The sequence below is a fragment of the Convolutriloba macropyga genome, chromosome 5 (assembly GCF_964194025.1).
Source record: "Convolutriloba macropyga chromosome 5, txConMacr16.3, whole genome shotgun sequence".
NCBI classification, from domain to species: Eukaryota; Metazoa; Xenacoelomorpha; order Acoela; family Convolutidae; genus Convolutriloba; species Convolutriloba macropyga.
In genome coordinates, this window is record NC_134472.1 from 33,138,466 (window position 1) to 33,155,183 (window position 16,718).

General features: G+C 37.4%; 3 protein-coding genes across 3 annotated transcripts in view; 1 reads left to right on the forward strand and 2 right to left on the reverse strand.

Annotated features, from left to right (window-relative positions):
* Nucleotides 1–1,501, reverse strand: part of LOC142339340 (F-box and leucine-rich repeat protein 13-like) — an 82,818-nt gene extending 81,317 nt beyond the window's left edge. Inside the window, exon 1 of the mRNA XM_075389321.1 lies at nucleotides 1,386–1,501. Coding sequence (XP_075245436.1) covers nucleotides 1,386–1,472 — 87 coding nt within the window. The 5' untranslated portion in view covers nucleotides 1,473–1,501. The remainder of the gene's footprint in view (nucleotides 1–1,385) is intronic.
* An 81-nt stretch (nucleotides 1,502–1,582) lies between these two features.
* LOC142339961 (dynein light chain Tctex-type 1-like) lies at nucleotides 1,583–2,064 on the reverse strand. Its single transcript, XM_075390333.1, has one exon. The coding sequence runs from the start codon at nucleotides 2,058–2,060 to the stop codon at nucleotides 1,719–1,721; it is 342 nt and encodes a 113-aa protein (XP_075246448.1). The 5' UTR covers nucleotides 2,061–2,064; the 3' UTR covers nucleotides 1,583–1,718.
* A 1,762-nt stretch (nucleotides 2,065–3,826) lies between these two features.
* Nucleotides 3,827–16,718, forward strand: part of LOC142339341 (uncharacterized) — a 131,200-nt gene continuing 118,308 nt past the window's right edge. Inside the window, exons 1-6 of the mRNA XM_075389322.1 lie at nucleotides 3,827–4,109; nucleotides 4,227–4,388; nucleotides 4,843–5,020; nucleotides 13,626–13,719; nucleotides 15,080–15,252; nucleotides 16,023–16,191. Of these exons, the coding sequence (XP_075245437.1) occupies nucleotides 3,905–4,109; nucleotides 4,227–4,388; nucleotides 4,843–5,020; nucleotides 13,626–13,719; nucleotides 15,080–15,252; nucleotides 16,023–16,191 (981 nt within the window). The 5' untranslated portion in view covers nucleotides 3,827–3,904. The remainder of the gene's footprint in view (nucleotides 4,110–4,226; nucleotides 4,389–4,842; nucleotides 5,021–13,625; nucleotides 13,720–15,079; nucleotides 15,253–16,022; nucleotides 16,192–16,718) is intronic.

Genomic DNA, 16,718 nt, shown 5'->3' on the forward strand with positions numbered 1-16,718 from the left:
ACAGAAAGTAATTTGCAAAAAATAGCTAAAATCATTTGGCACACCAGAAATAGCAAACAAATGAATGACCTGATATGATTAGCTCAAGTAAACGAAAAGAGAAACTAAAATTTGAAAGCACATTTATCAATAAGTTTTACCTTTATAAATGTTGCGGTTAACATTTGCCTATTTGATGATATTTTCAAAAACCGGTTTGACTCAGGATCAAGTTAATTTTTTTCTAGAAAACATAAAGTAATAAAGAGAAATCATCAAAAAAGTTGCAAATTATGGCAATTTTTTCACAATTTCAACTAAACCAAGCAAGAATTTCTTTTTCGGTGTTGACAAGACAAAGCGATGAGAAAGTGTGAAGTTGTTTTTGCATTTTTTAAAACTCAAATTCCCACATTTTGTTTAGCAAGCAATTATCTCATGCTGGTGCATTTTTTACTTTGACGAATCAATCAATTTCGGATCAATTAGGGAAAGTACGTCAGCTGATCATAACGGAGCAGTGTTGAAAAAGACAATTTTTCATAGTATTTTCCTAAATGACTGCTTTTTTGTTCTTCTCGTCAACAATTTTGCAAATATGATTAGAAAAATTTTTGTTGAATTTGGTCAAATAAAACCATTAATTAAACGGTGGGCATAGCTTTGGCCCGTATTTTTCGGTTTTTTTTTTGAAAAAATCCTCCCCTAAAATAAACTTAAACTGTTTTTATTATTTGAACTGAAAACATAAAAAGTGACATCTATAGATTTTGCATTAACTCAGACTGCTAAACAATATAGCACAATCAAATGTGAAGCAGAAGGATCAATTTCAATAGAGGTCACTGAAGTTAAGGTAGTTGAATAAGAATTTTTTTTCATTAACCTCAAGTGTTGGATTTTCTGTTGTTTTAAATTCCACGAAGCATCAAAAATTAGCGAAGCACCAATTTATTTTTGTTTCTTACTAAAATTTATTTCTGGTCACCTACTATGTTAAGAAAATAGAAAAACTCTAATCTTAAAGTGTTATCTGTTTGTCAATCCAAAACATTTTTGTTTCAGTCTAGGAGTATAATTGTCTATCACGTCGCCAAAATGCAGCTAACGTGGAGTTTCATGCTAGCGATTGGTACTGACACAAAAGTTTGCAAAATCTGATTTGTATTATCTGTCCATAATGTGCAGATTCTAATAATTTAATCCTTATATTTAATTGGGAAAAAAACCGATTTCACCACAAAAGGCAGAACTGCATGCAAAAAAGTCAATTTCAATTTTCTCAATATTTCTGCAATATAGACCCTTTCAATTATTATTAGTCACCTCTTTAACCTCTTTTTAGAAATGTATCGATAAACCACAATTGTGTGAACAAAAGGTGTACACAGTCCGTACTAAAATACCTCTAGCGCTTCTGTAAGATTATGGCTTCGTATGTATCTGTAGATTTCCTCCTTCTCCTGCTCTGATATTTCAGGAACCGGTAACATTGTTACCTGAAACCATTAATTTGGCTAAATGTAGTTAGATATCAACTTCAAATTCCGATGAAATAATGTTAAAGTCTACTACTAGAACCCATCTCTAAACTTATCAAGAGTTTTAAAGGCCTAAGTGAATTAAATCAGGTCCATCGATGAATGCAGTAAGTAGGCTATAATATCAATACAATGACGTTTACAATTGTACAACTTTTCGCAATATATACAACTAAATTTGTTTTTAGCAAGAAGTCTTCAAATTGCCAGTCCAAATACGGTCACAATGCAGTACATGGTTTTGTTCTCCCAACGAATTGTACAGCTTCCGTCAGTATTAGCATCCCAGAAGCACGAACTAGCAGTGTGCAATCCTGCTCCATTTTTCTGCATAATGATGCAAGTGACGATATATTTGAAGGGCTTGTTCAGCTTCGTCAGCTGATTCAGGCATTGTTCTACAACGTTTGAGTTCCATTGATTCACTTTATTATGTTGGTACGAACTGCCACCAATTGTGTTCTCTATTGATTCCTTCACTATGTTGGACACGTCATCGACAACAAAAGTGAGTTCTTCTGCGCTTTGGAAATCGTCCATTTCTCTGTCTGAAAAACATTAACGAAATAAGGTCCTCGATTACCATATACCAGTAAAAGGTGATTAATTGGCACAAAAAATTGAACGAATCTAGGCTCTACCGAGTCTAGATAGAGCATTCATTTGTAAAATATCTGTTATGCAGTGAAAGTCATTAATATTTGTTTGATCAACAATACAAAAATTTAGCTTGGAATGGTAAACAAATTGAACCCAAAGTCGCACTAGGTGCTGAATTTGTTAATTCTTTGTGGGCAGTAACATGACAGTTCGTAGTCAAACATTACATATGGGGATAATTTGTTGACATGCCCGACAGTAGCATTTAGGCAGCGTAGCAGTTAGGCTATGCAACAAAATTGGGCCGCGATATGCCTTAACGAATAAAAAAGGGCCTCTGCCGAGTCTTTTTTTATTGTTCGAAATAACATTATCGGCCCTGTAATGCCTTTTCCTGACCTGATTATAATTGCGGGCTCAGGTTCCAATTGCTCAGGGCTCATGTCCCAATATTAAGAGCTATGGCAAAACAAATCTACTTTGACCTCAAGTTCAAAATGCAATCTTCAGAAATGTATATTTAAAAAAGCTGTAACAAATGATCTCAACACAAAAAAACACACACACGGAGCGCAGAATAATTTGCATCTAGGATTAAGACATCTATCTTAAGAAATCTTAAGCATATTAGAGCAGTAGAAAGATGGTAAGTTAGTACCATATGTACAAAAAGACAAATTAGCTAGGATAGCTAGGAATTGCTTCAAAAAATGGTACACCAAACTGTTAGAACTATAAACCAACGGTTATGATCAGAGAAATTGAACAGATTCAACGATAGCAGAGCTAGGAATTGTAGAAAGAGAATACCAGCCGAAAATTTTCGATTTAATTATTGGATCTTTTCCGTTTGTTAATCTAAAAGAGATGTTATAATGTTGAGTGAGCTAGGAAACAGATAGGAATATCGAATTTTTTTTCTCTCACACTAATTAATTAATTAATGAGAGAGAGAGAGAGAGAGAGAGAGAGAGAGAGAGAGAGAGAGAGAGAGAGAGAGAGAGAGAGAGAATTGAACGGAATAGAAATTACGTCTTTTTATATAGACAGTACTAAAAGAACATATCTATAACAGAATTAAGCGATTGAACATTAATAAACGCACGTGTAAGGATATTTATATCACAAAGCATGCATGAATCGATAAGAGTGGGATCTATAGAGCTATGTAAGAGACGTAGTACATTTTCTCGTTCATTTCCAGGTTGCATGGCCTTGCAGGTGAACCGGTGAATTTTCCCGAAGATCGGATTGTTGCAGAGCTTGCAGAGGCATGTACTTGGCTCATATTGATTGTAACAACCTCCGATGTAACCCGTTGGCATAAAATAGGGCAAATATACGTCTATTGCATGGTTTTGCGCTCAGAATGCCCAGAAAAACGTCTTCATACAAGTGATTTTGGAACTATAATTATAAATCCTGTCGTGGTTTAAAAACACAAATTTTAATATCAATCGAATATTTGATTATTTTATTTACTTTTGAAAAGAGAGTTTATCTCTCTTTCTTCGATGATTATGAAAATATTTCACTTTGCTCTTGGACAAAAACGTTAGGATTGCGAAACTGATAATTTTTACTCAACAGCCAAGAACATTATTGGAAAATTTCCCAGATCATATGAAAAAATTTTTCGTTTCGTTCGAAAACCGTAATTCATGAAGGTCGGAGGTCAGATTCATTTGATCCGGTCAAAAACTATCCTTCAGAGAAGATGCAAAATTATTTGCAACTTTTTCAATAATGATTTAATATGTGCATTTTGTAAAGTTGGCGAAGAAATGTTCCTACGCCTTCTTATATACGTCGCTTTTTTAATTGATTTTGCCTCCTGCTTTAGTATTAAAGTAACGCCAAAACAGTGGTCCAGAATCGATCTAACAAAGAGAAAGGAGTTTACAACAGGGAGCCGACCGCCTTACACGTGGAGAATTGTAAATGAAACTCAGAATTCGACTAACTTGTACTTGCAGAGCGAGACAAAAGGTAGGTCAAATTTTTGAGGGGGACTATGAAGAGAGTTACGTTCAATTGCACGAGGCTAGCTCTATTGGTTGGCGGTAAGTTATAATTGGATGAAATTTCTCGAATTTTTATATTTAGTTCCTATGGTGGAGTTTTTGAGTCCAGATCCCGGAATCTACGTTCTGCGAGTGATTTGGCATCCTGTGTTTGTGAACTTCAATGGTCGTTTAAAAACTGGTCTTTATTCCCTCACTGAATCACAAAATTTCACAATGCTTGTCGATTACAAACTGCCTAACCGTAAGTTCTTTTCTCAATCATCTATTGTTATGTTTTTACAACCTCGACAATTTTACAAGCTCGACAATTTGAGGGAGCTTGAACTGATCCTGCGAGAATAGATTGAGTAATTTGGAGCGTGGATCTGTTTCAATACGATGTGTATATCAGTTTATAAGGGGTAGCTTTTAAAAGTAAAATATACGAAAAAATTTACCTTGATTTTGATTTTATTATAATAATTTTGCGTCGTAGTTTGTGGATCTATTCTGTTTCGGTCCCAGTGTTCTTTATGCCCCTATTAAAATTTATGTGTTGTTATATAGCTCAATACTATGTAAAATTGGCACACGCGCCTGAGGGTGTAAAAATTAGACGCCCCCTGAGTTGGAGTGAAACACTGATCTGGGGGTGGGGGCTCGAGAGAAACCAATAGATCCCATTTTCTCTGCCATGATTTTGCTTTTTGCTACAGTTGTGTGGATAAGTGACTTTGGCTCACTCGTCTACATCTGCAATCCTGCCTCAATTTTGACCCAATACAGGGAAGAGTATCACGGTGGTCCCATTAACCACTATCTTATGTTCAATGGATCTGTTAAATACCACAGTCTTACGGAAGAAATTCAACTCAACTTTTCAGATCTTGGAAGGTAAGTTAAAACTAATTCGGATCTGTTCTGTCCCGTCCCCCCAGTGTTTTTACGCCCCCAGTTACAATTTGTATGTTGTTGTATAGCACGGGCGTAAAATATATAAGCACACTAAGCTGGGGGGGGTCGAAACAGAATAGATCCAATAATTCTTACCAGAAAATGAAATCTTAGGACCTGCTTTCTTTGAGACATGCAGCAATTGGAGACTCTGCTACAACCTGTTGTGTTAACTCTGAAAAAGAGTGATTTCATTGAGTCGAACGTAAGGGTTGAAAATTTCAAATCGGACGAACTAGAAGTAACGATTGGTGTACCACAAGGATCCCTGCTGGGACCACTACTCTTTTGCATTTTCATAAACGACTTACCATATGTACTGAAGTTCAGCGAGCTTTACATCTTTGCTGACGATTTAAAAATTCGCTGTGTAGGCAAAAGCGTGAAGAAGTACAGGAGGATTTGAATTCGATCTAAAGATGGGTTGCAGAAAATAAAATGGCCTTGGCCCTAGACAAATGTACGAATCTAATCTTCAGAGGAAAGGATAAAGCATACCAAATATGTGACAAAAAATTGAAACAACAAACAGAAGTGAAAGACTTGGATGTAATGGCATGTGGGAACTTGAACTGGTCATGTCATATTGAAAACAGGCTGATCATGGCGAACAAAGTGTTATGTAGTCTACGAAGAACTGTTGAGAAAGAAGTAAAACCATTCACTAAACTCGGTTTGTACAAATCGCTGGTGTTACCAGTCCTAATGTATGTTCTCAATTGTGCGCAGATCAGAAGAACAGATATGGTAAAACTGGAAAAATTTCAGAAAGCCGTAACTTGGATCTTGGGTTCCTGTCATGAACGATATATCAACCAACTCATGATACTGAATGTCTTACCTCTTCCGATGTACATCCAGTTGAATGATATCCTGACACTTGCTAAACTTAAAGATGACAAAAGCGAACACATCGTCTTCCCAGAAATAAACGAGCTTCCTGGAAGAAGCAAAAAACTGTTTAATATACGAGAAACAAAAACTGAAAAGGCGAAATCGTTTTCAAGACATGCAAGAAAGCTAATTGATTGAACAAAAATTTAGAGTTTCTCAACCCGAAGGGATTGAAAAAACGTGTGTTAAAGAAAATGTGGAAGTTTGTTAATGAAAGTATGAACGGCTGCGGAACGTGCACAGAGAATTGGACAAAATATTAATGTGTGACTTCTCAGTGATAACTGAAAATCCTCAAAACAACAACAACCAAGCCCCTTTCACATCGTTTTTTAAATACAGTTCATTGCAAGTGGGATCTTTTCCGATTGTGCCCCAAGCTTATTGGGTGCTTATTTGCACCCCCAGACAAAATACCATATTTTTACCTAATGATTTACTATGTAATAGCTCGTAGTCTGTAACTGGAGTGCGTACCGTACTGACGCTCAAAAGGAAAAAATCCCAAGTGATTTTAGAAAAATTCCTTTAGAACTATGAGGGATTGCTAATCTGATGAAAATCCGTGGATAAGTTTTTATAATAGCTGTAAGTTGAGCTGAGCTATTTTGCGGTGCTCTTGGTTTTTTACAATCCAAAGAATTTGGATTGTACTGGTGCGCTGTGTTTTTTTAAGATATTTTGACGCTTTTTTCTGATGACTTTTCAGCTTTCGAAATGGAATAAATTGGTAGAGCTCGGCGACCACACTTTTGGCCTTCATCGATGATGTGAAAGAAGCTCAGAAAGTCCCAAAAAGCTGGGACAAGGAAACGTGTCGGTCGGTGCAAGGAGGAACTGAGCCACGAAAAATACTAATGATTATGAAAGAATTTATGGCTGAACGGTACGATTTGGGAATTCTGTGTACTGAATGAGAGCCAAACGTGCCAAACAACTACTGGGCCAGGCCAGCTTTGATCTTTGGAGCAACGAGAGCGAATTTAGCGAAGATTCCAAAGGGATCCGAACCTGAACAGTTTGTATAAGCAACCGAAAGATACACAAGTGTAAAAGGGATTCGTAAAGATACTGAACAAGTTCGCAAAGTGTTTGCAATGCTGCATCAAAATAGAACGAAGTATGCCCAAACGACAAGCTACTAAGGGGACCTATTCTACATGGGTTCATTGGAACGATATTAAGATTTCTTGAAGGACCAATACCCCTGGGAGCTGTTATATAATCGGCGTTTCTGCAAGTGCAAGTTCCCGAACAGGAAAGCAGTTGCTTGGGGTTTTCTATGACGTCCAATAAGGAACGAACCTGTCAAAATATGCGAATATCAGCGTCATATATTTGATGCTTAGAGTTCAACAAGTTGTGCCAACTATGCTCTCAAGCGAGTGAACTCGATTCTGAGGAAAAGTCTTATATCGTAGCGAATGGAATTAAAGCAAGTTCTACGAGGCCAATTTCATCAAATCGGTTCAAACACTAGATCAAGCAGTCGCAGTCTTCCTTCATATAAACCTTTCCGCTCTAAACATATATTCGAGCTGAAGAACTGGCTAAGCAACAGGATTATGGTTTCCGGGGCAATCCCGAAAGTCTTGCGGTTTTTCAGCAACACGAAGCGGGTTGTTTTTGAACCCAATACAGAGGGCTCTGAGTTCTTCGACTGCAAATCACAGTTACTGATGTTATTCCTCACGTATGCAGATGAAGATTCTGTGAGTTGTTTCCCCAAACTCAATGTCGTCCGTCAGTCCAAGTCGGAACTGAGGCACGATATATACTAAAGAGTACGACAAAATTTACGTGTGAGCGTTAAGAAGTGGGAATTCTGTGGAAGGAATCAGAACTAAACCTGCCGAACAACTACAGCTCGGACTTGTTTCAGGTCAGCTTTACTCTTTGGAGCGATGATTTCAAAGGGGCGCAAACCCGAGGAGTTCGTATAAACACCCGATAGATCCAGATGTGAAGAAAGGATTTGTAAACACACCGAATGAACTAATAAAGTGTTTTCAACGCTGCGTCGAAATACAATGTAGCATGCTCAAGCGACAAGCTACTAACTGGATCTGATCTACGTGAGTTGATGTGAACGATATAAGGATTTTTTGAAGGACCAATAGCCCTGAGAGCCAATATCGAATCGATGGTTCTGCAGGTGGAATTCTCAAAAGGGAAAGCAGTTGCTTGGGGTTTTCTTTGGCGTCCAAGAAGTGACGAACTTGTTAAAATATGCGAATATCAGCGTCGTGTGTTCGAAACTAAGAGTTCAACAAATTGTTCCAATTATGCTCTCAAACGAGTGAACTCGATAGTGAGGAAAAGTCTCATATCTTAGCGAAGGGAAGGCAAAACAACTTCTACGAGGCCAATTTTATCAAGTCGGCTGAATCATTAGAAAAGGAATTCAAAGTCTTTTATCAACTGAAAACCTTTGCTCTTTCAAGATGGATTCGAGTCGAACAATTGGATAATTAACAAGAATGAATGCGGTTTTCGAGGCACTCTCCGAAGTTTTGAGGTTGGCCAGGAACACGAAGCAGTTCATTGTTGAACCCAATTCAAAGATCTCTCTGTGCTTGGACTACAATGGACAGTTGCTGGTGAAAGTCTCCAAGTATGCAGATAGATTCTGTCAATAGTATCTTTAGTATTTGACCGATCGAGGAACCAAGTGGATTTAAGTATTTGCTGACGCGTCCGAAGACAATGCGTGCAATGACTTATAGGTGTTCTCTTTCCAAGGATTACCTAGCCGACTTAGCATTTATTATCGCAAAGTGGTAGTGATGACAATTTTGGAAGCCACGCTTGGCGGCGGTCATGGCAATCCCATTGAAACATATGGTCAAGGGACATGAAATAAAGATAATTGCTTGTAGTTATTGTTCACACTCAACTGCAGTACTGAAGCGTATACACAGTAAAAAACAAATGTTTGTTGCCAATTGAAGGAAATTTATGACGCACCGTACAATCGATGGCTGAGATACTGGTTGCATTAGATGTTTCACTGTGGAAATACCTGAGTGGTATTAACAAAACAGCAAATATTGGCACCTGAGCAATTAAAACGGAGAAACTCAGGAGAAGCCAGTGGCCCACCCACTGGCTGAGCCTGGTTGACGTGACCAGAAAATGAAACGCGAGAACAGATGAACCCAGTCAGCCTCTCTTGAAGAGAATACACCTGATTCGATCTTCATGACACAAGCAGAAAGGAAAGTTGTTATTCAGAGCGAACTATTCAGTAACTTCAAAATGTAAGTGAATACGGTGGTATACGCACAACTACGGCGAGCATTGAATAAACACATATCTGCACCACATAAAGTAAGAGTTTGAGAACAAAATGCAAAGGCAGTTATCTTCAAGTTACTACAGCAGGAACAGTTTACTGAAGTGTCTCAAAGCTGAGGAAATTCTAAAAAGTGGCATAATCCTACAGTTTGCCCCCTTCCTTGATTAAGCAGGACTTAATCGCGCCAACGGCAGAATAGGCAATAGCCATTTGGACTTCAATACAAAGCTTCCAATATTGTTGCATTGGAAACATTACGCAGTTGAGTTATCCTTGCAAGATCAGCACAAGAACAATCGACATTAAGGCACTGATTATTTTAGAAACAATGTTCAGTAAAAGATGTGGTTCGTGGGCATACGAAATGCCCTAATTTAAATCAAGAGCAAGCGCGTTGCCCGCAGAAAAGACAGATCACTGTAAAGATTGCTGAAGATACGAAAAGCGATGGTGCTTTCTGTTTACGTGTCTGACTGTAAGGGTGGTAGATATAGAGGTATTATCTTAGTTGAAGACAATTAGTTGTCTCAATGCAATTGTGTGATTTTTTGCACGAAAAAGCGAGCCGAGAAAAATTGTCAGCGACATCGAGATAAACTTTGTTTTGGCTGAACGAGAGTTTGCAGCGCATTTTGCACTATGGAATAAAGAAGGTTTGAAGAAGTTTAACCTACACGAATTTCGCACTTCGGAGGAATATGGAAGTGGTTGGTCAAAAATTGCAAGAAAGCAATGTATATAGTGTTGAAGAACTGATCGGTCTCTGAGGATGCTCTTTCATCTACGATTTGTTTTGTTGAACAGAAATTGAGCGAAAGGCGATTGACTCCAGTGAGTTCAGATGATAAAGACTTACAGCATTGACACCGATCTCTTTTTGCTTGGCATCACAAATGTTTGCTTATCCTATCTACCATGCGTGGAAGGTGTTATTGGTCAGCGCAAGCTCCAATAGAGCTTGAAAAACTAACAAATCAGTCGAAGCTCTTTTATTTTGTCTTCCTTATTTTGACATACATTGCGTATTGATGCATAGTTTTTGAACAGTAAATTGCTACTGTGTCTTGTAATAAAATTTATTCTTGAGCAGCCATTTGTTTGTTACTGTGTTCTGTGTCTACAAACTGCTTGAACTTTAATTCAGTTGTTACAACCGCAAGCTTCTGGTTTTTTGCTTTATGAGTACAAAGAACTAAAGGCAACAAACCGGTCCAATTTGGTGTTGCAAAACTAAGATTAGCTAAAAGTCATGATCTGAATTTGCAATGCAACGGTAATCTACAATATAGCTGATAATACAGTTCACAAAAGTTTACTGCAAAAACATAAAATCCGAACAGATTTAAAACCGCGGAAACACATTGTGTGGTGTAAAGTTTTCCTCGTTACATCATTGTTGTTTATTGTCGGTTGAAATCTGATTACGATTGTCAAATTGATTACAAGCTTCCCTCTCGATTAAGTTTGTTTGATGCCTCTTCGCGATCCGTTATTTCAAGCGATGAGTCAGATCACAGTTTGTGAAATATTGCTCTGACTAAGAAGACAGGCCGAACTTCTCGATCGTTTCTTAACGGCCAGGGTTTTCAATTCTGATTTTTAATAGCCACGATTAAGGCAGCTTGAGAAGCTGAAAGATCGGCAAAGAACTTTCAGCAGACTTAATCCGGCAATTGCTAATTATTAATAACACATTGGTTTTTGGTGAACAAAGTCCTGGAAAAACAACCTCTATTTTTCATACGAGTGGCTTCATTCAGTTATCACCTTTGCCTTCGAAAAGCAGTTCATGTGTCTTTTGTCTATGTCCACAAAGATCGAATCTAAGCGTGTCAGAGGTGGTTTTCGGTCTGTTTCTCAGGGGTCAATCGGGATGAGGCGTGCAACTATCAGCGAAAAAAGGCCGAGGAAGAAGTAAAAGTTTTTTTTGAGCTTTGCTTTTTAACTTTGAATTTTTAAAGAGTGAATTACTGCCCAGGGACATGTAAGTTTATTGTCAATTAATTTTGGTTGGACTTACATTTGGTACCCAATATGTCGTTTGACGTTGAGAAAAGTTCGTTCTTTTTTGCCTGTTTCTGGTGTCAAACTTTTCCTTAGATCCACCGTGAACAGATCCAAGAAAACTGACTCCAGACGTCAAGTAAAGATTCCCTTCCTAACCCAGGGGTATCTTCGCAGTATCCTCGAATGCGTTGTTTCGAATCCGATGCTTGTCACCGTCACTTAAGCTAGCATTTTTGATATTGTTTGGATGCTTTTTGATAATGGAGATTCGAAAACAGATTTAGAGATGTGTTCTCCTATATGTTTAAAACTGTTGAGAGGCCTATTGTTGATGCGAATGTCTGCAGTCTAGATATGAAATCAAATTTTCGATCTGATCATACTGTGTTACGTTAATATAACTCTGGTTGTAAGATTTTATTTTTATGACGTCGTAGATATTTGTTGTGATTGAATCTTTTCATAGTTTGGGTTAGTCTAAAAGAATTCTCTTTTGATATTTTAATTAAGAGGTTATGAATCAAACCAATGAAGTAAATTTCAAATCAGGACCATCATTATTATTGATAACGATTTCAAATTTCGAATGAAGGTGTTATCAAACATATGGAAATATGCAGACTAATAAGGTGACCAAGTTGCCCGGTGTTGACCCACAGTGTATTTCAGCACTGTCTAAGTTAAATTGCATCGTAAACATGAATGATTCATTTCAAATGAAGTTGAAAAACTCAAGTCCCACTGTTCAGAACGATATCCGACTGCTTCACTTCTGGCCATAGCTTTCGTCCGGCAGCCATGTCTCTTGGCTAACTTTGCTGCGGACTACGCCGACTCTAGACAGAGTGCACGTCAGCCTTTTCTAAAATCAGCATGTACATATTAAAACAGAGTAGAAATTAGTTATCGAAAACTTCGATAAGAGATCAAGATGCTCGTTCTAAAAATGGCGACCAGCTCACACCTTCACATGCGTGAATGCGTCATGAATTTCGGGTCGGTTGCAATAAGAATCCGGGTCGGGTTCGGGGAATGAGATTACTGGTCGGGGCGGCAAGCGGTGTAATGAGAATCATGGTTAAGTAAAAGGTGCGCGAATGTTCGACATCTAGATTACGTTCAGTTATGCCACAAAATGTCATGAGGCAACTGATTGGCCAATTGAAAAGCTGGCTAGAACAACATAGGTGTGTGTATAAAGAAGTTGCAAACAATGCTTTGCTAATGAAATATTACCGCAAAGAAATTTGCTCAACCGAGACAAAGACATGCAGATTGAAAAGTTTAACTCGAAATATCGGATTTTTTGACATACTCGTTCATGCACTCACAAATACAATTAGGACGTTCACAATATAGTGATACAGCGAAGTTTTCAAATTAATGCATATACGTTGTCATTACTTTTGGCATATAATGTAAGCACACAAATATTAATGTCTAGTTTTATCATTTTGGTGCTTATCTTTCATCCGATTGTCATTATATTCTTTTCCAATCGATAGCAGAAATCTATCCTGTATAACCATTAATGCCGACCAGTTACCGTGAACAAATTAAAGTAGTTCTGTTTACCAAGAGGGAGATTAGTTTTTGGGGTTGCAAGCAGGGGGTTGGGTATACATGACAGGGAGTGGGGGCAGAAAAGAAGAGCAATCTTCCGTTGTAGTTCCAATTACACCCCAGGCCACGATTTTCCTATTTTTCACATTGTTTTATATAAAAGTAGACGCTCTTGCGAGTGGCATGCGTAGCACACGTTCTACTATATCGATTTTTTATTGTGTGTTTGGTGGATTCGTATTGGATTATCTTGAGTGACTATCTTGAGACACCATTTCTTAAAGTTGTTGAATACTTGTTCGTTTTTTAAGAAAAACTACCTGTTCGATCAACAAATTTGGTGAGCCGAATTCTCGCAGCCACAAAATAAAATTCAAACAGTAAATAACACTTTTAGAAGTAAATAACACTCTAGAAAAACGACTTTTTCGTCTTGACTACTGGAATTTTTATTTGGATTCTTTGAAACTTGAACAACTGTGATGTCCGAACGTACACGAGAGTCCTAATTTTAATTTTAAAACTGAACAAAATTGCTGCAACATAAATATTTTTGTGGTCGCTTATGTCTCCTGAAATAGCCCTACAATCTTCCCATTCAAAATATTCAAAACTTCCTCATGCGTGTATTACTCTTTTTTGCCTGAATTTTTTTGTAAATCTTTAATGGATATAGCGTTCAAATTATAATCGATAGAGGTTGGAACTGGCTGTACTAAAACCAAAATGTTCGAGCTTCTTTGTTTTTAACAAAAGTCACTATGCTTCATTTTTGTTTTGTAGGCACAACTTGACAATAATTTCAAGAAACCTTGCATGGACTCAAGTTCACCAATTGGGCGTCGTAGAAGTCACTGATATCATCAGTGATATCCATGTAAGTAAATATTTCACGTCAGATTTTAGTTAAAATCGTGTAATTTTTTAAAGCACTTCGAGTTCGAGATTCAACATGAGTAAAAATGATCATCTATATTTTACACCCTATCTACATGACTAATTGATCTTTTAATTGTGATTATTATATATTGAAATCTGAAGCATCTGCTTTCTAGACAAGCCAATTATATTGATTAAGCTAATAGGTGTAAAGGTGAACGCAAAGTGAGCCGAAGTAAAAGTAAGCCGACTTAAAAGCAAGCCGAAAGTTATGTAATCTATCAGAAATAATACATTGTTAACCATTACAATCAACACTGCGCATAGTATTATAGTGCATAATGTATTCCAATGCACCAAAGAAACAAAAATACGTCAATTTTTAGACATCTATTGGGTACGGGCCTCACTGGATCGCCGTCCATGGCCATGCCTCTCATCCACTGTGGGATGTAATCCAGAACCCGCGGGCCGGTTATCGCGGCGAAGCGTACCCACCGGCCCGCCAGGGCCATTTTAAAATTCGGGTATCCCAAAATTTTTTGGCTTACTTGACCTCATTTTCAAAATTTGGCTTGCTTGCCTATCGGCTTACTTGACCGCCACCAGGTGTAAAGTATAATGTTTCTTTTCTGAAAATAGAAGCATAACCAAATAGTGGAGCAAATCGGCGATTAATAGCTTCGCATGCATCCTCGTATCATGGAGAGAATTACTTCATAACGAGGGTGAAAATCTCAATTATTGTCTCGTGCGAATTCAAATAATTTCTTTTCTGAAATACCAGGGTTCGGAACAGAATTGAATGGGAGCATTGGTCCATTTCTGAAATGACTTCTATTAATCGCCCAATTAGTTTTAAAAAAAGTAATAAAAGTGGGAACCCCCCCCCCCCCCAGTCCTATGTAGCCGAAATTTAGGTACCACCCAAAAACTATTGTTTTGCCCCCTTCTGAAAACGTTTTTTTTTCATAATATCGTTCATGGTTTAAAAAATCGACAACCATATATGTAACAATTTTTGGGATCTGTATTTAATATTTTTGAGATCTATACGTAATAACACAAAAGCATTCATAATGTTTAAACATAAAAAAATGGGGAGTGCCTGATTTACTGAAGGGGGTGAGGCGCTAGCGGAAGGGATCCTAACTAAAAGTGCAGCAGCTTTTTGAAGCATTGTTTAAGGAATTTGGCTATTAATACACGGCAATTCTCTGTTTCAAGTTCAGAAATAGACCAAGGGTTTCATTCAATTCGATACAGAACCTTGGTATGTCAGAAAAAAAATGTTTTTTTTTTTGTAGTCACACGTGACATTAATTGAATCGTCATAAGGCTTTTTGCGTAATATTTAGATAAGGAGTGTGTCTACGTCAATGCAAGTGAATGACTGCAGATCACTGAGTGTGTATCGTGATGAAGAAGTTTCACTACCTACTGGGAAACTGTCCTACTCGTGGATTGTGGAATCAAAGACAGTCAATTTCAATGTTACCACTTCTGAAAATGTCTTCTCGTTCTGTCCACAGTAAGCTCCCAGAAACTCATTTTTATCGGGGCTCACACTTAAGTTTTGTCTTTACCTGAAGTTAATAACTTGAACACAAACATCGATGGAATCTTGACAGCCTTCTGCGGGTTACGTTTGCTAATGACTGCCAATTAAGGATAATAAATTTTCACGCTGTTCCATAAAAGTTACGCAGCAGGGTATTTAAATCTAGACTACGAGTTTAATGTTTTAATGTGTGGCACTATATTTTTTCTGTAACCCTCGCTCGGCGATTTTACTAAGTGAGCCCCTTGAAACAAGAAATCCGCAGGATAGCTTTAATGACCTTAAGTTCGAGTTTAAGAGCTAAATTTAAGTGCTATTCGTAGATCTTAATACATAGGTTCTGAGCTGCTGTCTGGGATTTCATTTCTAACCGTGCTATTATTTGAAGGGGCTCAAGTTCAGTTCATAATGTGCGATCACAAATTTGGTCCAGGATGTAGAATAGAACATTTTATATGCGGTAGCATTTGTGGCAAATGGAGACAATTATCACGAACATGCCAGGCGCGATATACAATAATAAACAAGCTATTAAGTTAAATTATATATTTTTTGAATTTAATACAAATAAAATTTAGATCTCAACTCGATTACAAAGGTTTTGTTGTAAAGATGTTTACAAAATTAATCTGTTAGATTTCTGGTTGTAGCATCCACATTTAGGTCGCATTTACAGCCAGAGGATAATTTAGGTCGCATTGAGTTTTCGACAGAGGATAATTGTTTTTTTTTGTTTATAGACAAACTGGTGACTACAGGGTTCTGTGCTTGCTGAGGATGAAGACATTTTGCGATGGGGAGGGTCACGAGATCAGTGGCAAGAGCAGTGTGCTGAAGATTAAGGTGCTCGACATTTCAAATGATGATCCACTCGTCAGCGACCAGAGTTTTAATAGCGGCCTTCAAAATGTTAGTTTTCTCAATAATTAAGACCAGCTTTTCAGGATCACCACATTAACCCATCTTGTCAACCCAATTGATTAATTCAGCTTCATATGTTGGGTCATATTTTCTTATATTCAAAATCGTAACAAGGAGCTCAGTCTCGGTAATGCGCGTTTGAACATAATCTTCCGACTTCGCTCATCCACATTTTGATTTAATAGTCTTCCAAACGAAGAAGACATAGAAAACTTTCAAAATTTTTTTTTGTCGAAACTAAGTGATGTATGAATAAAAGTCGCCTAAAAGTCAAATCATTAAACAAATTAAACAATGCCGCTTAAAAGGGCCTATGATATATGCCATGGAAGAGACTGCGCGACAAAGGAAACATTAATTATGACCAAAGTTCAATGTCTATTTAAAAAAACACGTAACAAATTCAAAATAGTATCACATAAAACCTAAATTAACCAAATTAACTTCAATAAAACAGATAGGCAAAAAGAGACTATGTAGCAAGTAAACAAAGAAGACTAAAAAGGGCAAAATTA